This window comes from Heteronotia binoei, chromosome 1, assembly GCF_032191835.1.
Source record: "Heteronotia binoei isolate CCM8104 ecotype False Entrance Well chromosome 1, APGP_CSIRO_Hbin_v1, whole genome shotgun sequence".
Lineage (NCBI taxonomy): Eukaryota > Metazoa > Chordata > Lepidosauria > Squamata > Gekkonidae > Heteronotia > Heteronotia binoei.
Window position 1 is genome coordinate 121,631,939 of NC_083223.1, and position 24,290 is coordinate 121,656,228.

Here is a 24,290-nt window from a genome sequence, read left to right on the forward strand (position 1 = left end):
ACACCATTCATGTGTAGAATTTAACCACAATCTTTTATTTTTCCCCTGACTTCCATCAGTTTTTTTCTATAAGTAATATATTGATTAGAGTATCAAACTAAGATCTAGAAGACCTGGCTTTAAATCCCCACAGTCCCATAAAACTTGCTAGTTCCTGAGTTCGTATACTATCTCAGCCTCACAGGGTTGTTGTGAGGATAAATTGGGGAAAGGAGAACAATGTATGCCACTCTGAGACCCTTGGAAACAGGACAGGATAAAAATGCACCACATAATTAGATATCACTGTTATTTATTCCAGTTAACCATGAGATTAATTATTCCATCTGTACTGAAGCCAACAGCAAATGTACAGGATGGGATCAAGCTGTGACTGATAATGATCAGGCCTATCAACTGATAATGATCAGGCCTATCAACTAGACTTTCTAGAAGAATGTTCTAAGAATGGATACAGCATAACAAAGTTAGATTATAAAATCAGTTCATAAGGATAGAGCTTTGTGCAAACTTTGCCTATATGAATCCTTTTTCTGTTTAAATAGTTCAGTATTCACATTAATGCTAAATATATGCACTTATTTTACCTTAGCAATCCTACATACTTTTCAGTGAGAAAAAAACTCAGCACCATTTGTAAAAAGTCCAACAAATAAGGATTTTGTATAAATGTTCAGACGTTAGAGCATGGTACCATCATAGGAATCTTGTAAATAAAAGTTAATTGTAATTATTTTTCTTGTTTGTAAAAAGAACAATAAAGCTTTTGGAAAAATTAGTACCATGCTATCTGTTTTTTTAAAAAGGTAAAATTACCTGAGCCTAAGGCATTTTAGATCATCTCGGGTAACATAGCAGAGAATGTCCATTAGTGTGTAGTCTTCTGCTAAAAACTAAAGCAAGAAATTTACAATGAAAGTACATTCTGATTTTCCAAAGTTTTAAACATTCCTGATCAAATAATAATTTATTGGTATAAGAAACGCACATGTCTCAAAATGTACATTGAACATAAGGGGTTTTTTTAGTACATCAGTTTTGTGATTGTTGCAAAAACAATACAAAAGTTTTCATTCTTTTGGATAGTCTGCACTTGAAAACCAAAAGGTAAATTCATGTGATAAGCCTATATTATCAACAAAGGTAAGCGTGCTTAAATTAACTGAAAGTAAGGTTAAAATTATTTCAGTCAGATTATGGGCATAGTATGCTACAAGATACTTAAATTCTTCCATAGCTACTCTTTCACATACATATACACTCCTATCATACTACATAAAAAAACTGAGATAAGAACCAACAATAAACAATGGGCACCAGATATCCAACCCACTGAGAAATTAATGATATTTTAAAAACAGATAAATGTGGGATGTTAATACCCAATGTAAAGCTATAATGAAATCACTTAACAACCTTCACTCAGAAGTCAACAGACTGGATTTTTGTGACTTCCAAAATCCACAGATATAGAGATATCATGGCATTTAAAAATGAATACCCTAACTAGACATTATGGAGGAATTATGACTGCTACTAATCCCATTCATTTAAACAGTAATATCTAGTAAAAGAGACAAAGTGTTGCAGTATTACACCAAGTATTTGCTACCCCCTCCCACATAAAATCTAAGCTGTCTGATATATTAACCATTTGGAGTACTAGTATGTTCCACCTGGGCAGTTCATCACAGCTAGCTCAAAAGTACAAAAAATGGGTTTAAAGTTTGGTCTGCACCCAGAGCCCAATCATGGCGCCTAATGCTTCTGTAAACTGGCCCCTTTTGTACCATTTCATAAAAGTTCACTAATCAGTGCCATTGTTGCACTCTCATTCCCAGACATCACATCTCAGTCCAGCTTGCTGGTATTTTGCATTCTAAGTAACCCCCAAGTCTTCACACAACTGCAAGGAAACAGTCAGAAATGAACATGACAGTAGTATGTTTACTTTTTCAGTGTACCTCACTGGTCACCTAATTTTAAATCCCTGTTATTTCTAGGGACATATCAGATGGCCAGAGAGATTCCACTTTCATATACATATACACATGTTGACTACCCCCGGACCGAGAGAGGTGAAGCTGCAAAGCACCCGTAACCGGGCCTTCTCCTCTATAGCCCCGAGCCTATGGAACCAACTCCCAGAGGAAATGCGGGCCCTGCGGGATCTTGAACAATTCCTCAGGGCCTGCAAGACCTTCCTCTTCCGACTGGCTTTCGCTGATGAAAAAGGAAACTGCTAATGAAAACCGCCATCATAAAAAACATAAAACAAACATAGCATTAGCACTTTTATCAATCTAATTTAATTTAATTTTTAAAACTTAACCAGAATTTTAACTGAAATGTTTATAATGTTTAAATGTAATTTTATTCATCTCTGTATAATTGAAACTTGAATTATGCTGTTAGCAGCCCTGAGCCTGCTCCGGCGGGGAGGGCGGGATACAAAAAAAATTTTGTTGGTTGTTGTTGTTGTTGTTGTTATAAGTATATTACCTCCTCACTACAATGACATGTAGCTGAGTATTCTATCCAGATTGTAGCCTACGATTTATTTGTTTTTTACTTTGATGTTATCTACTATGCATCTACTGGTTACTTATTTATTTCTTACTCTAATTATTTTCATAATATCATTTTTGTATAGCTTTGGTTTAAGTGTCTTTCATAGATTTTAGTCCATTTTCTATTTAAGTATATCTTTTCATGCAACAACACTGAAGAAATGACACTTGGTTACAATGTAAAGTAGTGAGTCAACAGCTTGTATAACAGTGTAAATGTGCTGTCCCCTCAGAATTACGCAACACACAGCTATTAATGTCTAAACTGCTGGCAACAAAAGTGAGTACACCCCTAAGTGATAATGTCCAAATGAGGCCCAAATAGCCGTTTTCCCTCCCTGTTGTCATGTGACTCATTAGTGGTACAAGGTATCAGATGTGAAGGGGGAGCAGGTTATCGCTCTCACTCCCTCGTACTGGTCACTGGAAGTTCCACATGGCACCTCATGGCAATGAACTCTCTGAGGATCTGAAAAAACGAATTGTTGCTCTACATAAAGATGGCCTAGTCTATAAGAAGCTTGCCAAGACCCTGAAACTGAGCTGCAGCATGGTGGCCAAGGCCATACAGCAGCTTAACAGGACAGGTTCCACTCAGAACAGGCCTCGCCATGGTCGACCAAAGAGGTTGAGTGCCTGTGCTCAGCGTCATATCCAGAGGTTGGCTTTGGGAAATAGACGTATGAGTGCTGCCAGCATTACTACAGAGGTTGAAGGGGGGGGGGGGGTCAGCCTGTCAGTGCTCAGACCATACACCGCACACTGCATTAAATTGGTCTGCAAGGCTGTTGTCCCAGAAGGAAGCCTCTTCTAAAGATGATGCACAAGAAAGCCCGCAAACAGTCTGCTGCAGACAAGCAGACTAAGGACATGGATTTCTGGAACCATGTCCTGTGGTCTGATGAGACCAAGATAAACTTATTTGGTTCAGATGCTGTCAAGCATGTGTGGCGGCAACCAGATGAGGAGTACAAAGTCAAGTGTGTCTTGCCTACAGTCAAGCATGGTGGTGGGGATGTCATGGTCTGGGGCTGCATGAGTGCTGCCGGCACTGGGGAGCTACAGTTCATTGAGGGAACCATGAATGCCAACATGCACTGTGACATACTGAAGCAGAGCATGATTCCCCTCCCTTCGGAGGCTGGGCCGCAGGGCAGTATTCCAACATGAGAACGACCCCAAACACACCTCCAAAACGACCACTGCCTTGCTAAAGAAGCTGAGGGTAAAGGTGATGGACTGGCCAAGCATGTCTCCAGACCTAAACCCTATTGAGCATCTGTGGGGCATCCTGAAACAGAAGGTGGAGGTGCGCAAGGTCTCTAACATCTACCAGCTATGTGATGTCGTCATGGAGGAGTGGAAGAGGACTCCAGTGGCAACCTGTGAAGCTCTGGTGAACTCTATGCCCAAGAGGGTTAAGACAGTGCTGGAAAATAATGGTGGTCGCACAAAATATTGTCACTTTGGGCCCCATTTGGACATTATCACTTAGGGGTGTACTCACTTTTGTTGCCATCAGTTTAGACATTAATGGCTGTGTGTTGCGTAATTTTGAGGGGACAGCACATTTACACTGTTATACAAGCTGTAGACTCACTCCTTCACATTGAAGCCAAGTGTCATTTTTTCATTGCTGTCACATGAAAAGATATACTTAAATACTTACAAAATGTGAGGGGGTGTACTCAGTTCTGTGACATACTGTATGTATTTGATTTTCGAACTTGTAAGTAACACTCATTGAAGTCTTCTTCCACTGTCAGTCAGACTCTTTTGTATACTAATAAACAGGAACCAGCGTCCTCACGCTACCCAAAAGAACTAAAGCAAAGCATACTGTCCAAGCCAAAGTACATTCACTCAAGCAGTCAGATCCAGGTTAAACTAACATGTTGTCCATAGATTCCCACTACAGTCTACCCCCATCATCCCTCAGGGTCCTGTTTCCCAGAAGCAGCATTTTGTAGGACTGCAGTGGGAGGAGGGAAGCAGGTAAGTAAAACTAATGGAAAATTTAGTCTGAATACAATCTAAGAACTGACCCTAATATGTTTTTATACTTTAGATGTAGAATGCTTAGTTTCACAGATTTCAGGACAGCAGACACAGAAACAACTGTTTAAGTACTTCATAAATCACAGTTACAAGTGGAATTATTTTGAGTTTACCGTTCTTGACATTTAAGCATGAGACACTTGATATGTAAAACCTCTTTGAAGAAAGCCGTAAAGTTTGATAGAAGAGCAGGGTTTGTACGCAAAGAGCTTCAGGTTCAATCTCTGGCATCTCCAAGTAAAGGGTCTATACACAGGACAACTGCTGCCAAAGTGGACAGTCAGGAGCTAGGTCTCCCAATCATCTGACTGAGTACAACATGGCTTCGTAACCACAATGTCTTTTGATATATTTTATTGAAATATTTATTTATATCCTGGAAGAATAGTAACTCTTTCTACACCTGCTGAACTTTTTTCCTACTTCATCTTTATTTCTTCACAACTGTGGCTAAAACAACAGTAAAAGCTTTTTTTCTATTTGGGCACTGAGCCTTAGAGTTTGCGGAGATCACAACCCAAACATACCTAATAAAATATTTTTCCTACCCTGTTTATAGTTTCTCCATCCGCACCATGAACTCGCAGCCAATTAGTGAGATCAGGATCTTCAGCCCTTCTGCTAGTGGTGTTAAGGTGTGAGACAGACAAGCCAGAGATATCTAAAACCATTTTATCAAGACAAATGAATTAGTGTCTTTCTATGATTACATAGAACCATTCCATTTTCATTAAACTTCCCAGCATTCACTCAGGTTCTTACGTTACAAAATTTCACATCACATGCCCTATAATTATAAATGGAAGGGTCAGGTGATGCATAAGGATTATGAATGTCAACGCTAAGATTTTGCAAATTATAAACTGACAAGGGATGAAAAGATAGGCAGAGTTGCAGCTTTTACTTAGCTGCCAGAAGAAGAAACATTTTTGTTCATGGCTGTTCTGTAAATAAAATACAGTTGGCTAGGAATTATTTTAGCGGGCAGAATAGGCCAGACTAGTCTGATCTCATCTGATTTTGGCAGCTAAGCAAGGTTGGCCTTAGTTAGTACTTGAATGAGAGACTGCCAAGGAAAACCAGGATTGCTGTGCAGAGGAAAGCAACGGCAAACCACTGTTCATCTCATGCCTTCAGGGGTTGCCATAAGTCAGTTGAGGGAGGGAGAGGAGTACACTTTATTGCTATATACTAATTTACTGTGAACGGTTATAAAAATTTCAAGTAAAAACAAGAGAAGTGCACTCAATTAGCCATGAAAAAGTTACAGGGATCTCAGTTTACATGTGTAAGGAAGTGTGAGCTCAAGTTCTGCAAATTAATTATAGGGTACTGCTTGTTAAGAGGTTTGTTGTCTGAATTAATTCAACCAGTTTTAAGGATTCTGACACTGGATAAAACTAAAGTCCATGTACCCAAGCTTTCTGTTCCCAGTAGTGATCAGTCAGATGCTACTGGGCAATCAAAAGCAGGATTATAAGGCCAATGGTGTTCCCCGTTGAGTATCAAGTGCTTGGGACACACAACATGGGAGGGCTTTATGCCCTTGTTCTGGGCTCCCTCATGGCATCTGCCTGGCCATTGTTGAAAACAGGTGCTGGATTATGGATCCTTTATCTGATCCTGTCAAATTCATTTTATTATCTCATAATTTTTTGGGAAAAAATTATTTGAGATGTCAAAACTTTTAAAAAGAATTAAGTCAATACAAATTCATGCATAAAGAATAATACAGGGCTGTTTAGCCTAGAAAAATGGTGACTAAGGAGAGATTCGACAGAGGTCCATAAAAATTATGCATGGTGTGGGCAGAGTGGATTTTCTCTCTTAGTCATAATACTGGAATGTCGGGTCATCCACTAAAGCTGAAGGGTGGGAGATTCGGGACAGGCAAAGAAAGTACTTCTTCACACAGTACATGGTTAGGGTTTGTAGAATCTTTCGGGCTCAAGTGCCGTGTTCTACTGGAGAAAGTTTTCCTTCCAGATGTTTCGTTCTCAGCTGCGGAGAACATCCTCAGTGGCGTTGCAGCCGGAGCAGGCGCTCTGACCTTCTTGGCTGCTGTGCATTGAGATGCACAGCAGCCAAGAAGGTCAATGCACAGCAGCCAAGAAGGTCTGAGCGCCTGCTCCGGCTGCAACGCCACTGAGGATGTTCTCTGCAGCTGAGAATGAAACGTCTGGAAGGAAAACTTTCTCCAGTAGAACACGGCACTTGAGCCCGAAAGATTCTACAAACCCTAATGATGTTACCAGCCGTGAAAACCTGAAATCTTTGAGTACATGGTTACTTTGTGGAAACTGCTGGCACAGAATGAAGTGATAACTGCCAACTTTGAAGGGTTTAAAATGACAGTGGACAAATTTATGGAGGTTGGGGCTATCAATGACTACTAGTCATGATATCTACTTCCACCAGTACAAGGGAGACTTTATAAGCACGGGTAGGAGCCGGGAGGATGCTGTTGCAGTCATCCTGCCTGTGGACTTCCTAGAGTCAGATGGTCAGCCACTATGTGGACAGAATGCTGGACTTGATGAACCTTTAGTCTGCTCCAGAATTTTATATTCCTAAAATAGGGCTTATTTAAAAAAAATAAATATTGCTGCAGTTTACTAGGAATATATAAATCCTGGTTCAGAATGAGATTTGAATTTGGCAAACACTTGTTTTACTGCAGCTGTAACAGTACCTGAAATAATAGGTGTGCTATGGGCATACAATACTCTTGTTTCAATGGACTTACTGCTAGTTAGCAAATGTGATAAAAGCACTTTTAACCCTGCAGACACAGGAGTGAAAAAGAGAGAGGGGGGAGTGCCTGGAAAGGCTCCAAGTGTACCAGCCTTATTTTAAAATAAATTTCTGCTTTTGTGGAACCATTGTTGACGATTCTAGTAAAAAAAAAATATAGTAGAGCACCTATTGGCTGAGTCCTCAGCTTCAGGTTTTTGATTTCATGTTCCTTTTCTTCTATTGCTTGATGCAACAAGGTTTGAAATTCTCTTTCCTTATGCACTAGCTCTTCTAGTAGTCTGTTGGAAGGACAGAGAGACAAGGGAAAAATTAAACTTCATTGTGTTTCCTGTGCCTACTAATGTCAGTAAAAACTATAAACCACAGTACAACATAAGCAAATCCCAAAAGTGATTTCAATATGTTTGCACACTGTCAGTGACAAACAAGGCTACAAAACACAGACTATTTGCACTTTGAAAACACAGGGGCCATCTATATGCCCATTTCTGAAGTTCCATTGAAAGTGGGATGGTTTTACTTCAAGGTAAGTAACAGAGTCCATGTCTCAGATAAGGGTTAACATCTTCTTCAAGTATCTACAGCAGAGTCTCTTGGCAACCATAAAAGGCAAATGGGGTGCCAGGATGGACCAAGCAGTGGGCTGAAGCCCCTCTACAGTGGTAGCAGTGAGGGGAAATGTTGCTTGCGTGGTACACAGTACATCCTAGTGAGCATCTTGAGGCCATCACTTTGGAGGAGGAAAGGTTAATCTTCAGGCCTGAAGCCAGGGGCCTCAATGCTTCATGGACCTGGGACCAATGTTCCCTCTAAGCTGCAGAGTCTTGTGAGCAAAAATTCTACTTTGTGAGCTACTGGCATTAAAGTTCTGAGCCACTGCATAGCCAGTTTGGTGTAGCAGTTATCTGGGAGAACCGGGTTTGATTCCCCACTCCTCCACTTGCAGCTGCTAGAATGGCCTTGGGTCAACCATAGTTTTCGTAGGACTTGTCCTTGAAAGGCAGCTGCTGTAAGCGCTCTCTCAGCCCCACCTACCTCACCTACCTCTGTTATGGGGGCGGGAGGTAAAGGAAACTGTGACCGCTCTGAGACTCTGAGATTCAGAATATAGGGTGGGATATAAATCCAATATCTTCATATTATTATTATTGTGCTCTGGGGTCATCCTTCCTAAACAAAGACAAAAATCTGTGAGCTGGAGGCTAAAAATCTGTGAGCTAGCTCATGCTAACTCAGGTTAGAGGGAACACTGCCTGGGACAGAAACCACTTGAAAGATGCTATTAGCTTTGACCCTCAGGCCTCGCAAATAGGAGAACAGGATGTGACATACCTCCCTCAAGCATGAAAGAAGGCTTGGCAAGAAGGAGCATGAGGTATACTCACATGATGACTCGGGGCTCAGAAGAGAAGAAATTGGATTTATATCCCGCCCTTCACTCGGAGTCTCAGAGCAATTTACAATCTCCTTCCCTTCCTCTTTCCACAACAGTCACCCAGTGAGGTGAGGTTGAGAGAGTTCTTTTCAGAACTGCTCTGAGACACCTTTGACTGACCCAAGGTCACCCAGCTGGCTGCATGTGAAGGAGTGGAATCAAACCCAGTTCTCCAGATTAGAGTCTGCTGTTCTTCACCACTACACCAAACTGGCTCTCAGAGCCAGGGGTGGCAACACCAATAAGATCAGGCATGCACAAACAGAGGTGTCCTCTCTTGCACCCCATCAATTGCCCACACTAAACTTAGGCTGGGAATGGGGTTTTGGCCTGTGTGCACTGTAGACCCACTTTTAATTGATTTAAAATAAAATTGGAAGTAGGATGGTTTAGCTTCAAAGTAAGTCAAGTGGTTGAATTTATCTGGTTATCCAGTCAACATTTTTGAGTATATAACTGTGTAAACTGTTTGCTAATAAGCATGAATTATGTATTCCCACTTTGAAATAATGGGTCCATATCAGATATTAAACTGATAAGAACAGATACTACACTTGATCTTAGCCAAAAGCCCGAGAAGCGATAAATAATGGGTCAGATATCAGTCAATACCAAGAGCAGACTTACTACAAATGACCTCAAGTCAGCTGCCAGTTGTGTCAAATTAAAGTCATGCTGGCAGCAGATCAGCTTTATATTGTATTATGACAGTTGTAATATGGGTGAGAGATGTTATCACAGATCCATATGCAAGACTCTCTTCCCCCTACATTTTACTTTTGCTTATCATCCCTCCCCCCTTGCATTTTACTTTTGCTTGTATTTATCTTTGTTTATTACTGCTGTCTGTCTTATGAGGAACTTTTTAAAATTTTTATCATATTTATATCCCACCCTCCCCTAATGGGCTTATGTGTTCCAGTTAGTCCTAGAGACAGACCAAAATAATTGCTGGCTTACATCTATATGTAATGCTAAGAGGTGGGTTGGCATCATTAAATTTACTAGTTCTATGTAATAAAGAAACAAGCATCATCTCCTACAATACTATCTGGACAGGCAGAACTCTGCTTCTGTTAATTTTTATGTAACTGAGAGCTATCAATCAAGCATTGCTAAATTCTTGACTTCGTATTGTCAAGATCCCATTATTTTATATGCTGACATACTTAGAATTGTTTTGGACTTTGGACTGATTCTTCTGTCACTGAAGTTAAAAGGAACAAAAACAGTGTTTTCTAGATAATTAGTTTGAAAATTAAAAAGGTGCAATGATTGATGCTTTTACAAAAATTGTGTTATTTAATCATGAATTGTAAGTAGCAGGAATTTAGCAACCCATTTTATAAAGGCATCTAAGAAGTCTGAAAACTTTATGTTCTTACCCTGACTTAGATAGAAGCAGGACACACGTGAAGCAAACTTCTGTGTGTATACTTCTACCTGAAGGGTAAATGACAAGGGCAATAATAGCATTATGGATGTACTAGGAATAAGGCCCGTTGTGGTAGAAAATACAACAGGCTCTAGAAAGAGGCTGTGGCCGAGTGCCCCGTCTTCCCATACCACTCACCCAAGCGAAGGCATTTGGTCCCCCCAACCTTGGTATCTTCCCACCCAAAGCAGCCATTTTCTGTAGGCGAATTGACCTGACTACATTTTTCCAGCTCCTCCCCCCTCGCTGAAGCATCTACCTAAGAAAAGTACAGTCTTTCTCTGCCGTGGGGACCAAAGCAGCTCACATCATTCTCCTCTCACCCTTTTGATCTGTACAAAAACCCTGTGAGGTAGGTTATGCTGAAAATCTGTGAGTAATCTGAAATCACAGTGTGGACCAAAGGAGGGAAATGACCTCAGCAGGGTATAATGACACAGAGTCCACCCTGCAAAGCAGTGGTTTTCTCCAGAGGAGCTGATCTCTGCCATCTGGAGAGCAGTTGTAATTCTGAATGATCACCAGCCCTCACCTAGAGATTGGCAACAATGATTCCCCAGGATGAAATGGCTGGTTTGGAGGATGGAGCCTATGACATTTCACCTGAGGTCCCACCCCCTCCTCAAGTCCCACCCTTTCCACGCTCTACTCCTCAAATCTCCAGAAATTTTCCAACATGGAGTTGGCAACCCTACCTCCTTCCCTATATCTACCCCTCTGACTTCAGCTTTCCATCTCCTCCCTGCAGCCTATACCTATGAAAAGTGGTCTTTCTACACAGTGTGTGTGTGTGGGGGGGGGGACCAAAGCTGCTTACATCATTCTTCTCTCCCCCCCACTTTGATCTGCACAACCCTATGAGGTAGGTTAGGCTGAAAGTCTGTGACTGGTCTGAAATCACCCAGTCAGCTTTCACAGCAAGAACCTAGGTCTGTCAGGCCCCGCTCTGAAGCACTAACTCCTATGCCACACTGGCTGTCATAGGAGGGCTGTTGCTAAACAGTAGTTAGCAGCCAGACCTAGTTAAGTCATGCCAGTCAGCTGGCATCAAGTCATCCAGAAGGTGCTGCCAGGCCTAGAGTAGCCAACCTCCAGGTGAAGCTTGAAGATCTCCTGGAATCACAACTGAGCTCCAGACAACAGATCTCTCTCCCCCTGGAGAAAATAACTGTTTTGGAGGGTGGACTCTATGGCATTATATCCAGCCAAGGCCTCTCCCCTTTCCAAACTCTGGCTTCCTTAGACTGCACCACAAAATCTCCAGAAATTTCCTACCAACCTGAAGCTGGCAACTGTATTCAGGACTGGGCCTAATTTTCTCCCTTAAAGGCCAAAATAGGCCTGGGAAGGCCCTCCTCCCCCCACCTTTTACTGAGAGAACCAAGTCTGGTTGCATTTTATTGACAGAAGCAACCCTGCAACAGCTACTGCCTAAGTAGTTCCCCAGTGGCCCAATCCTCGTCTGGATTCAGCAGCGGGTCCAGCAGTGGGTGGGGGAGAGAAGTGGACCCAGCCAATGGCATGCAAATTGTCTTGACTGGAAGTTCATGAGCCAATGACTGATGTGGTATGCACCACATCCAATGGTACAGCTGGCAAATGCCAGGACATTAGGATATATATGCATTAGATCCCTCTCTGATGCATCACTAGAGACATAAATACTGATGCAGAATCACAGGCTGCATTGTTAGCAGTCAGAACCCTTCTCATGCTGAGGGGCAACTTAAGGTAAAAGCACCCTCTGTACATTGCCCTAAAACCATAAGTGTAGGGCACTGCTTGGGCCAGAACAGATGCTAGTCAGGCAGTGGCCCGAGAAAGCAGTTTAAAGGCATGAGTAAGAGAGGCTGGCTGGCTATTTTCCCATCCTCGCCTTGGATAAATACATGGCTCAGAACTGATACACTCATGAAAAATCCCATCAACACCTAAGCCTGGCTTCCCCATCACCCATTATTCTTGATTAAGCACTACTCAAGCAACACCTAAATCTATTCACCTTCCCCACCTCCCTGGTGCTTGTAAGGCCATCAAACCTCTCCCACCTCGTTGTCTACCTCTGGTTGTGTGATCAGTTCACTGATCTCTGGCAAGGAGTTAACCTGCCTCAGGATATGTTTTGCCCTATAAAAATGTCACCCTGTTGTTCCAACAGTTGTGTGTCTTTTTGGATCCCCCTTACACCCAGACTTGCATGTAGGCCCTCTCTCTTGCTTCCTGAAACCCTGGCCATTTCCTCTTTGACTTGCTGCTTCTGTGGAATTCTTCAAGACCATTCTTCAAGACCTTTAATTCCATTGTTCTCAACTACCAATTTTTGTAAAACTAGATGATTATTAATTATTTATTGGTCTTTTAATTAGATTTTTGATTAGCTATATGGTTATATTGCTGGCAAATTAATAAGAGATGAGGACAGAGGTAGAGGTAGAGGTTTAATTAAGGAGCCAAGGGATCTATTAATTTATTAATTCTAGCTAAGGAGTTAGTGGGTGTTAGTTGAGGGACTTAAATTTGAATTAATTGGTAGTGGGTATCATTGATAGATCAGAACATAGGAATTAAAAGAAGTCAGAGGTATTGGTACTACCAGCTGTTGAGCTGGTGCCCACCAGGAGCTGATGACTGGCCTGGGGATTCCGGTACTCCTGGGGAGGGGAAGGTATGACGGTGGGAACAGGCAGATTTAGAGAGAGCCAGTTTGGTGTAGTGGTTAAGTGTGTGGACTCTTATCTGGGAGAACCGGGTTTGATTCCCCACTCCTCCACTTGCACCTGCTAGCATGGCCTTGGGTCAGCCATAACTCTGGCAGAGGTTGTCCTTGAAAGGGCAGCTGCTGTGAGAGCCCTCTCCAGCCCCATCCACCTCACAGGGTGACTGTTGTGGGGGAGGAAGGTAAAGGAGATTGTGAGCCGCTCTGAGACACTTCGGAGTGGAGGGCGGGATATAAATCCAATATCTTCTTCTTCTTCTTCTTCTATTTATAGACGAAGGGGGCTGAGACATAGTGGTGCTCGGCCACCTTCCAGCCTGTGTCCCATCCCGATGGTGACAGGTAGTGTAGCCAGACGAATGTACTCGCCTCCGTCACTGGTGTTATGTAACGCCAGGTCCATCAATAATAAGACCATGATCCTTTGGGATTTCCTGCTGGAGCAGGATGTGGACCTGGCTTGCGTGACCGAGACCTGGGTGCGGGATGGGGAGACTGTGACTCTCTCCCAGATGACCCCCCCGGGATACTCGGTCTTTCACCAGTCCCGGACTAGCGGGCGGGGGGGAGGAGTGGCATTGTTCATACGAGAGGCTTACTCCTTCAGGGCACTCCCGGCCCCGGAGATTCCAGGCGTTGAATGTGCCGGCCTGATGTGGGACGTTGGGGAGGGGTTGGCGATCTGGCTGGTGTACCGACCGCCTAACGCACCGGCCAGCGCCTTACCATCCCTGGTGGAGGCGGCGGCGGGCTGGGCGTTGGAGTACCCTAGGCTATTGGTCTTGGGTGACTTCAACATCCATGCCGACGACGCGGCTTCCAGTCAGGCGTTGGACCTAGTGTCATCTATGGCGACACTGGGACTCTCCCAGGTTGTTACAACGGCCACTCATCAGGCGGGACACATGTTAGACCTGGTCTTTGTGGCGGGAATTTTAGTGGACGATATTGCTACTATAGCAGTGCCATGGTCGGATCACTATGCCCTTAAGGCTCATGTGGATGTATCACCCCAACCCTGTTTAGGCGGAGAGCGTATTTTAGCTCGCCTGCGGAGCCTGATGGACCCGGAACGGTTCCTAACGGCTCTACGGGATGTCTGGCCCACTGGCGACTCCCTGGATGACCTGGTAGAGTCCTGGAATGATGGACTCTTTAGGGCCATTGAGGAGGTCGCACCTAGGCGCCCTCTGCGCCCCCGTTCGAAGCCGTCACCCTGGTTTAACCAGGGGTTGCGGCAACAAAAACGGGGGCTCAGACGACTAGAGAGACAATGGCGGCTTACTCGAGACGAAGCGACTTGAACATCCTATAGAGAGAGTTTGAAATCCTATGAGATGGCAATCGAAGCCGCAAAGAAAACATACTTTGCGACTAAGATTGCGTCCGCCTATTTATGTTAGATTCCTGTGTTGTAAGCCGCCCTGAGCCACTTGTTGGGAAGGGCGGGATAGAAGTCATAAAATAAATAAATAAATAAATAAAATAATTATAATGCATCCCTACAACACTTTCCCTTTTTCCTGCCTGATCTTCCTAGTTAGTTCTTGTATATGTTCGCTGTGTGCACCCTTGTTTTCTGTGTTTCTCTCCCCTTTTGTTCCAATAAAAACTTTCCCCATAAATAACATCCTGGTTATTTCCAAGAGTCCTCATAGGGACGAATCCCCATATACAAAGGTGGAGATCCCAGTTACCTACCTCTCACTCTGCCTCCAAGCCAATTCCCCCAAACTAAATGGAGACTGCCTATTTTGGGTAACAGCATTGCTGTGGTCCTGGTGATGATCTGTTTGGGAAGAAGAATGGGCACTGATGGCTCTGAATCAGACATAGCTACTGTTGTGCTATGCAATCATGTGATTCAGTATATATGACATTGTTTTTGATCTGACATTGATCTGGCCTTTCAGGGAACTGATTTTGCTTTGCAAATTCCTATTTAGAGGTTAGATATGAATATATTTCACAATATTGGTGATGCACTGTAAATATGGAGGAAATTCACTAGGTCTCTGGATGTTAAGAGTTACCTATTGGTTTCCAATTTTAGTCTTCCAAGTTGAACACTGAGGGATCTCTGAGCAGCCTGGGATTCATGGGATACTGTAGAGCTGAGGGTGCTCACACCCGAGGTAGCTACGTTACCATCATCTAAAACAAGGCAAGGTTGCTGAATTGTCTGACTTGGAGGCTGCCCTTCATGGTCTTCACCTTCAATGTCATCCTGATCTGCTGTATCACTCTCTGATGCCAGACTGAAATGTGTCCTCAGTTCTGTTACAAAAGAAAATGTGTTAATTATCATGGCAATTAAATGAGAAACAAGCATTATGGATTTGTAACTTGTGTCCTTTAAAGCTGCTATCTTTCTGGACAACATTTGAAGACGATGGTTTGCACCCATCGTTAGAATGGTACCAAGATAAAATCCCTGTAAGAAGAAAGAATAACACTGCAGAGACAAAAACAAATCTATGATGTGAAATGGTGCTTATAGGAGAAAAATGGGACAGAATGTTTAGTTCACTTTGCTAGCTGCATGCCAAGAAGAAATAAAGTGAACCTATATCACATTGGCAGGCATGCTCGCCTCATGATTAGCTATAATAATGGTGACTGGACTGAACAGCAACATCTTAGTGCTCTGGCAGCAAGGGAAGGTGAATGTAAGAAAGAATACTTTCCTAGCTGCTTCAGTAAGCCAAAATATTACAGGTTGGTCTATATACACCAGAACTTCAGCTTTCTAGAGTCTCTGGTAGAGGCATTTCTCAACTGCTTCTGTTCTTCTTAACTGGAAACTTGACATTAGAAATTGAATGTGAATCTTGTTTGTTAGTTGTTGTAGAATTTCCGGGCTGTACGGCCATGGTCTTGTTTACTACTGAGCTGTGCCTCTTTCCCCCAGCTGGCTGATTGTAGGCTTATCCTTGTACAGCTTCCTTCTGCCTATCAAAAGTTTTCCCATGGATCTCTGCCTAAGGAGGCCCTGATTTTGAATAATTAGGCCAATGGCTACAGGGAAATAAACAAACACAGTTGCAACTACAGTTTTGAAGACTAATTTTGAAATGGAAATGCTCTTTACGTGAAGCAGGTTTGGCAACATTATGCTAATAACTGCTGTAGTTCTGTGCTTGTTTACAGTTTGAGCATGGAACAAATAAACTCCCTTCAATTACACATTGTACAGCACCTACTAATACAACTAGTTCAGAGCCTGACTAGTATTTGCAGTACATTTAACAGGCAACACAGTCTTGTGTCTTGTTAAATGCTCAGTGTGGCTGCACACAGGATGGAAAGCTTTAGGGATTTTTCAAAAATAATCTCTAAAGCTCTTTCCTGGTCACTAAACTGGAGCACTTTGTCATACAGCAAATGCTTTCATCTTTCCATCCTGGCTTCAGGGGCTTATATTTTTTTCAGTCACCTGACCTCAGTTATGTTCTTCAAACAATAACTCCATCTAGACAAAACTGCATGAGACATACTATTTTTCATTCTTCTAAATTCTGCAGCATTAGTTAGAAGATACAAGTTGCTTTCAAAAAAGCACTCAAAGGGCTGAATGATGAACAGGTTTTGATCCTTTTATCGTGGGGTTATGTGTCACAATGAGAGCTATTTTTTAAGTGAACTGGCCACAGCATTTACTAAGCAGCCTGGAAATGTGCAGCACAACATTATCTTGATAATTTTTCTGAAAGATACTGAAAAACAAATCTGTGCCTTGTTGAGGTCTAGAACAGGTTATTATAATACACTCTACATGGGATTGCTCTTGAAGACTCCCTAAAACTGCTATTAGTCAAAAACTCTTCTACCCAGCATTTGTTGAGGGTGAGCAGGAGAGCCCATTGTATTGGTGTTTCAAAAATATAATGACTATCTATATACAGTATGTTTCCAGACACAATACTTTTACCTTTGAAGTCCTAAATGGTGTGGGTGTACATTATTTCTAGGGATATCTGTTCCAGGAGATCAGTCCTCCTGCTCTTTGACATATGCCCATGTGGCCCTGCTCAGAATACTGTTTCAGATGGGTGCAAATCTGGCATTCAACAGGGGCAGTACCTTTTCATTGCTTACCAGTACCCCAAGGAATAAGTTTCTTCCAGGGCCTACATTTTTTTCTACAATTATCTCCTTTCAAAAACATATAAAGATTTTCTTTTAAATATTAGTACTTATGCTAATATCAAGAGCTGACATTTAATCACTGAACTGTTTTTAGACCATTTTTAGATCAACTGAGATTTTTTTATAATTGCTACCATTGTTTTTAGGTGACTGTAGTTACAGCTTTACTGTACTTCACTGTGTTAATATTAGCATGACTAGTAAACCACTGTGAATCTTTTTGGATTAAAAAGCAGTATAAAAGTTTATACATAAACAAATGCAATAAACATTTTACAGGTGATACTAAGCTTGTAAAATGTGTAAAGAAATAGAAAAGTGCTGTCCTGTACCATCACCACTGGAAGTATACATCTTTTCAAGCACACTTTATAGCTGCAATGTATATGTACTAAAGCTAAAATGTTTGAGGTAGCTGGCCATTAAAAACAAACCAAACTATGTTCAGATTTGTTACTTATTTACTTTAAAACAATTTAAAAGATGGCAAGATAGAAATCATGTATAATATAAACCATATATCTCCAGAGTGGGGATTTGAACATGGATCACTCAGATAACAGATATATGAGATGAAGGACTATTGGCAATAGTTCCCTGCTGTAATGTACATGTCATTTGAAAAAAGATGCCCATCTGATTCTAACATTACAGTTTTATGAACAGCATACCCAATGGCACTCCCACTGAGATGAGCACAAGGTGATTTTATAGAAATACTTCTTTCTATATTAAAAATGCTTGGAATCAAAGCTATAGAGAAGGCCAATATTTAAGCAATTAAGCAGCATCTTACCTAAAGGTCTGAAAGCCTGGGGGGGGGGGGGGTGTCAAAAAATTTCAAGGATGAAAGGATTCTTCCCTCCCCCCAAGACTTTTTTCCTACTTTGGGAAAACAGATAAACTTAGAGCACTGGACAAAAATTATTTGAAATATATATTATTTTTGAATGAGTGAAGTAGCTTTTAAAACAATTATTTATGCACTAATATTTATTACGTGGAATTTTTAATACTAGATAATCTATTTTCTCCTATGACTAATAAGACAAAACTAATGTGCTAAATTTTCTTTTCTTGACTTCCAGTAATTGCCTGTCTCACCTGGAACCAGAATTGTAATAGCAGTCTGCACTGCTTTGCGAATTATGCTGTCCAGAGCAAACATCCAGTGTGGCTTGATATTGTGATTTCTGAGAACTTTATTTACCTGGAAAGAGACACTGCAGTTAATACATTTTTTTAAAATGCAGTTTTGGTGAAAACATCATAAAAGATAAGAGAAATTTAAGTTTGGGTGCACTGTATCTTTCCCTTCTCTGAGAAATTCTATTGCTATTCAGATGCCAACTTGTTGGGAAATGAGAAAGGAACTAAATCCAGTTTGGTGTAGTGGTTAAGTGTGCGGACTCTTATCTGGGAGAACCGGATTTGATTCTCCACTCCTTCACATGCACCTGCTGGAATGGCCTTGGGTTAGCCATTGCTATCACAGGCATTGTCCTTGAAAGGGCAGCTGCTGTGAGAGCCCTCTCAGCCCCATCCACCTCACAGGGTGTCTGTTGTGGGGGGAGAAGATATAGGAAATTGTAAGCTGCTCTGAGTCTCTGATTCAGAGAGAAGGGCGGGGTATAATCTGCAATTCTTCTTCTTGAAAGCTATAAAAAAGACATATTTGGATACACATAAGCTTATATCCTAAGGAACTGACCTTATTCTCTGACAAGGATGGCCCAGGCTACCACAATCCTATCAGATCCCAGGGCTTGCTCTGGTTAGCACTTAAATGGGAGACTACCAAGGAAGTTCAACATTGCAGTACAAAGGCAGACAATGGAAAACCAGTTCTGGATTTCCCTTGCCCTTGGAAACCCTACAGTGTTGCAGTAAGTTGGTTGCAACTTGATAGCATCTTCTGCCAACAACTGACTTTATAGTGGTCCGTTGTACAAAAGATTAGGATGATAATTGATCACTTATCTACCCTTTAGTCAACTAGATTAGTGCAATGATTATTTGATTACACTGAAATAAATGTCCATTGCTAGAACATCAGTATGAATGCCTTTTTGAAATACTGAAGCAAGTGTAACAAAGTAAATCTATGTATTCTCTAGCAGAAAGGAATATAATGAGTCACATTCTCTCTTCCTTCTCCTTTCTCAGCTCAAATTCCCTCTTTGGTTTTCTAGCTCATGGTAAACCATAGTCTGTCTCCAAAGCAGAGCTTGGAAACCAGGTAAAACCAGTTGTTTGCTATTCTTTGGAAGCAAACAATGGTTTGTGTAAACAACTGGTTTACATGATGTGGGATGTAATGAGAACCTGGACGTTAGAGATAGCCTTGGTGTGCAAGGGGAGAAGGAAGTATAAAATTTCACCGTTATACCTACAATAGACCAATATTTGATATTTTCTATTACAGCATCACTTCTGAAATAAAATATTCTCAGAAAACAAAACAAAACATTACAGACAGAGGACCACTAAACAAATGTTGGTCATCATGAAAACTCTTTTGGGTCACCATCGCCAGCATATACCTACAATTATATAATTTATATAAGAATGCATGAATGATATATGACATAAATGTACTAATATAGGACATAAATGTACTAATATTAGTACATGTACTAATGTACTAATAATGTACTAATTTAATATATATAAATGTACTAATATATAGACATAAATGTACTAATAACATAATTGAAAGTACGTAACATCTGTAGTGGCACCCATGTTCACTATAAGAATAAGCCTAATTAACTTAGATCAATTTTGCACTAGACCTTTAATCCTGGTTTAGCCCTGTCCCCAAGATGACATTCTACACTAACATCATAGAATCATAGTTGGTTTCTCTGATTATATGATTCTAGTGTAGAATGTCAGTTTGGGAACAGGGCTGAAACCAGGATTAAAGGTCTAGTGCAAAACTTTAAGTAAACCAGGTTCAATCTTTCAAGGTGCCCAATGCCTTTCAGATGTAAACTGCCCTCACTCTGTGGCCTGAGGATTTAATAAGGAGGCCTTGTGCACCAGATGCCAAGGTGCAACCTGTTGCCTTTATCTGTGCATTGTAGATGAACCCAGATATAGTGCGAGCATAGCTATGATTAGTCAGTAGCCTGCTTAATGGGCAGAAGTACTGCATTTAATTTTTCCTATAGTTTTATCATTTACATGGTAATTTAAAATATTTTCAATAACCTGAATTATAGAATTTTGTAATCAATTTCTGATCTTACAAATGCATCAGAGGATTGCACACAGTGCCTGTGCTATAAAGAACCTGAGGCTAACAGTGAAACAGAATCCCCCCCCCCCGGGGAAACACAGTGGAACAGAGTTCCAGAACCTCTTTGTGGACAAAAAATTCTCAAAAAATGTTTAAAAGTTCATGAGGGGCACCTGTGTGTTTCTCCTTCATTTCCTTCTTGAGAGTTCTGGCACCTCTTTTTCCAGAAAAAAAGCCCAGCTTGACTATTTTGTGCAGCTAGGAATCTAATATAAAACATGCTGTACTACATTTACTGGCTTAGAAGACCATTAGGTGCATTGTCTATTCAATTGCTATCACACCATTCCTCTAAGGATCTCAGGAGAATCTATGTGGTCCTCCCTCCATCCTTACAGGGAACCAAATGTGGCAAGTCAGGCAAAGAGAAAGTGATTGCCCCAGAGTAAGCTTCAAGGCTGAGCAAGGACTGAACTTTCTTGGCTTCAGTAACAAAAAGCATGATGCAGCCCATTTAATCTTCCTGCCAGAAAAAGCCTGTGGCAAAGGTAGTTTATGACTGCAATTTTGAAAAGACTTTACGGGGAGTAAGTACTGCTTGGGATGGTGCTGTAATTGCCCACTTTCAAATATTATTTTATTTTACAATGTTCAATTTGGAGCACAATTTGGCAAAAGCTAGTCATAAGTTCACTTAGAAGTAAGGCCCAGTGTGTTGGCAGAGCTAAGAATGGTCCCTGCCCCATTGCTTCTAACGGGGGCTTTGTTGTTGTCGTCATCATCATCATTTTAAATTTAGGAATTGCTTCATCCCATATTCTAATATTGTTGTTAGTGAATTGAACAAGTTCATCAGAACACTATTTACAGAAAGTAGCAATGTAGCAGGAAAAAAGTGTACTTACTGCATCCTGAAAACCAAAGAGTACCAACTGAACCTGGCTGATGCCATGACTGTCAAAGTCTAGCTCCAGTTTCAGCTTTGAAAGTGTACTTGCAATGATCTTGCGATCAGTTGACCTGACAAATTCTCTTAGACTGGCAACTAAAGTTGTGATGTGTTCCCATTTCAGCTTAGGCTCTTCAGCTCCCTGACAGAAGAATAAAGAGTAGCTAATTACAGTTGTATAATCACGAGGGAAGAATGATGAAAAGGCAAAAGGCACATTTTCCCTAAGCCTTGTTGCAGTGTAACTTCCATTTCAATGAGGTTTCCATAGGAAAGCCTACTACAAATGTTGCAGCTGGCTAATGAGGAGTGTTAAACACCCCAATGTTCTCAGACTGGGTAGTATATAAAACAGGAATTACATAGCCCTTGATCATAGGGCAAGCCAAAGGTGAAGGAAGCAGACAGTTTTGTAATGATGCAGCAAGGATGGTACAGAAAAAGTTTAATTAGGAGCAGAGTGTGAAGATAAGGTCAGTAGCAGAAAAGAGACTTGGTAGACAGAGTGGATATGAAAAATCTAAAGAATATAGCTTGATGAACAGACTTATGGAAGGCTGTTGAAGCCATCATAAAGCATGATTTTTTTTAACAAACCACAAAAATGGAAGCAAAAGAATAGGTTACTATTACCAGAGATCATAGAATTAATCTTCCAAGCTGCAAAGTACATCCATTATTTAACATCCACTAGAAGCATTTTCCTGACTGCTATAGAAAATGACAGTTTCATTCCCTATGTCAACTATGACTAGAAGTATAGAGGGACTCATAATACATGATGTCTGGGGCCGGCAGCAGGGCTGTGGGAGTAGAATGCTCCAAGCTCTGCAGCCCATCAACTGTCTCCCCAGCTCACCTATGCTTGAAGCCCAGGCAAGCCAACCAGCCCTCCTGACAAGACAACTTACAGAGGCAGTGGGAGACAGTGACAGCTGGGATGAGGCAGTGAGGGCTGGCAGAGGTGACATGGCTGGCGGGAGCATGTAAATCAGAACTTACATGTAAATCAGAACTTCCTGCATTTAAGTATATTTAGATACACATTCCGCCACTATAAAAGTTTCCAAATCTAAACACATTTAATGCTTTCTAATCTCCTGACTGAAAACATACACATGTGGATATCATTGTAATGTTGACTTAGTCTTATGTATAGCTTATGATATGCTTGAACAGCAGACTCTAGGACCTACACATTTATTTTAATACATACAGTCCAATGTTAAATGTACCATCTGCAGGGCTCTTTTTCTAGCAGGAGCTCCTCTGCATATTAGGTCATGCCCCCCTGATGTAGCCAATCCTCCAAGAGCTTTCTTAGTACAGGGCCTACTGTAAGCTCCAGGAGGACTGATTATATCAGGGGGGCATGGCCTAACATGCAGAGGGGCTCCTGCTAGAAAAAAAGCCCTGACCATTTGTATTTGTTTACCTGAGTTAAGGCTTCCATCAAGTTTCTCACCACTTTATCTTGATCCTCTGTTAAAATTCTGTGAAGTGTGGCTCTCCGTTCACTGTCTTTTTTGAGCATGAAAAAGCCAGAATCCTTCTCCTCTGGTGAAGGAGGAGCACTGTGATCCTCAAAATTCTCATCTGGGATGCTGTACTTACACAATATAATGTTGAGAATGTAATAAAACTACAAAATATCGTTTAAATAGTTCTTTCTTCATTGATGAACTAAAATATATCAATGTTACCTTAGAAAAAGTGACCTAAGCCCTTTTGCATCCTTATCTCCACAGGACTTGGCTCTCATTTTAAATGAAAATGGGTCAAGCTTTAATTCAGTGTCAGGTGAAACTGAACCATATTCACTGCTGCTGCTTGTATCTTCTACCAGAACAGGAACAGGCAAAGATATGCTTCGAAGATATTCTGTTCATCAAAAAGGAAAATCCAGAAAATTCATGCAGTTAAGGACTTATACAGAAGTCTAAATTATAATAACTATAATATGCGCTACCTTTCTGCCCAACTTAGGGTTCCCAAGGCAATCAAACTATCAGAACTTTAAAACAGCTGGCTTAGTGTCATCTATTCAGACTGGCTGTGACTTGTTCCTGAGACTCTTATACAGAGAAAGAGCTAGATTCAAGTCCAGTAGCACCTTACAGACCTACAAGATTTTGGAGGTGTAAGCTTTCAAGAATCAAAACTTCACTCACTGGGGATCCAATGAATGGAGCTTTTATTCTTGAGAGTTTATAATCTGAGCATTTTGTTTGTCTCTAATATACAACTGGACTCGAACCTAGCTATTCCATTGCAGATCAACATAGCGACCCTCCTGAAACTATTATACAGAATAAGGTTTTCCCAGCACCTGCTACCAGAGTTGCCAAGGATTAGGCCTGGAATCTCCAGCATGGAGAGCTCATGGTATACCAACTGAGCCACAGATGTTCCTCAAAAATTAGTTCATGAAGAATTATTTTCCCATATGGCTTAGGCCAGCATTCCTGTTTATTTGTTGTTTTTATTCCACTTTCCCCGTAAGTGGGCTCAGGGCAGATCATAACAAGAGTATACAAATAGTAAAACAGTAATTGAATAATTAAAACAGTTAAGAACAATATAAAGTAAAACCAGGATTGATTCATTCTGGGCCACTTAAAGATGGAGAGCTTCAGCAAAGGAAGCCAACTTAATTGGACCCTTGCTGCCTTATCCAAAGACCTGGTGGAAAGTCCAGCAGGGTCCTGATCTCAAGTGTGAGCATGTCAAGGCTAAGCAGATGTCCCTTGGGCCGGGGACAGTCAGCAGATGTTGATTTGCTGAGCTTAAAGCTCGTCAGGGCACATATGGGGAGAGACAGTCCTTCAGGTATGCTGGTTCCAGGCTGTGCAGAGCTTTAAAGGTCAGTATCAACACCTTAAAATGGATCAGGTACACAATTGGTAGCTAGTGCAACTGAATAGGGCTGAATACAAGCCCATATAGGTAATGTAAGCAGGCGCACCACAGCATTTTG

At 41.4% G+C, this 24,290-nt stretch overlaps 1 protein-coding gene and 1 pseudogene across 1 annotated transcript in view; both read right to left on the reverse strand.

The window, feature by feature from the left end:
* MAP3K5 (mitogen-activated protein kinase kinase kinase 5) overlaps window positions 1-24,290 on the reverse strand; it is a 208,598-nt gene that overhangs the window by 2,682 nt on the left and 181,626 nt on the right. The window contains exons 22-29 of the mRNA XM_060240022.1: window positions 23,017-23,194; window positions 22,749-22,917; window positions 21,270-21,455; window positions 18,225-18,330; window positions 15,005-15,248; window positions 7,551-7,663; window positions 5,177-5,289; window positions 817-893 (exon numbers count right to left, since the gene is read on the reverse strand). Coding sequence (XP_060096005.1) covers window positions 817-893; window positions 5,177-5,289; window positions 7,551-7,663; window positions 15,005-15,248; window positions 18,225-18,330; window positions 21,270-21,455; window positions 22,749-22,917; window positions 23,017-23,194 — 1,186 coding nt within the window. The remainder of the gene's footprint in view (window positions 1-816; window positions 894-5,176; window positions 5,290-7,550; window positions 7,664-15,004; window positions 15,249-18,224; window positions 18,331-21,269; window positions 21,456-22,748; window positions 22,918-23,016; window positions 23,195-24,290) is intronic.
* On the reverse strand, window positions 9,302-9,404 carry LOC132589146 (U2 spliceosomal RNA; annotated as a pseudogene).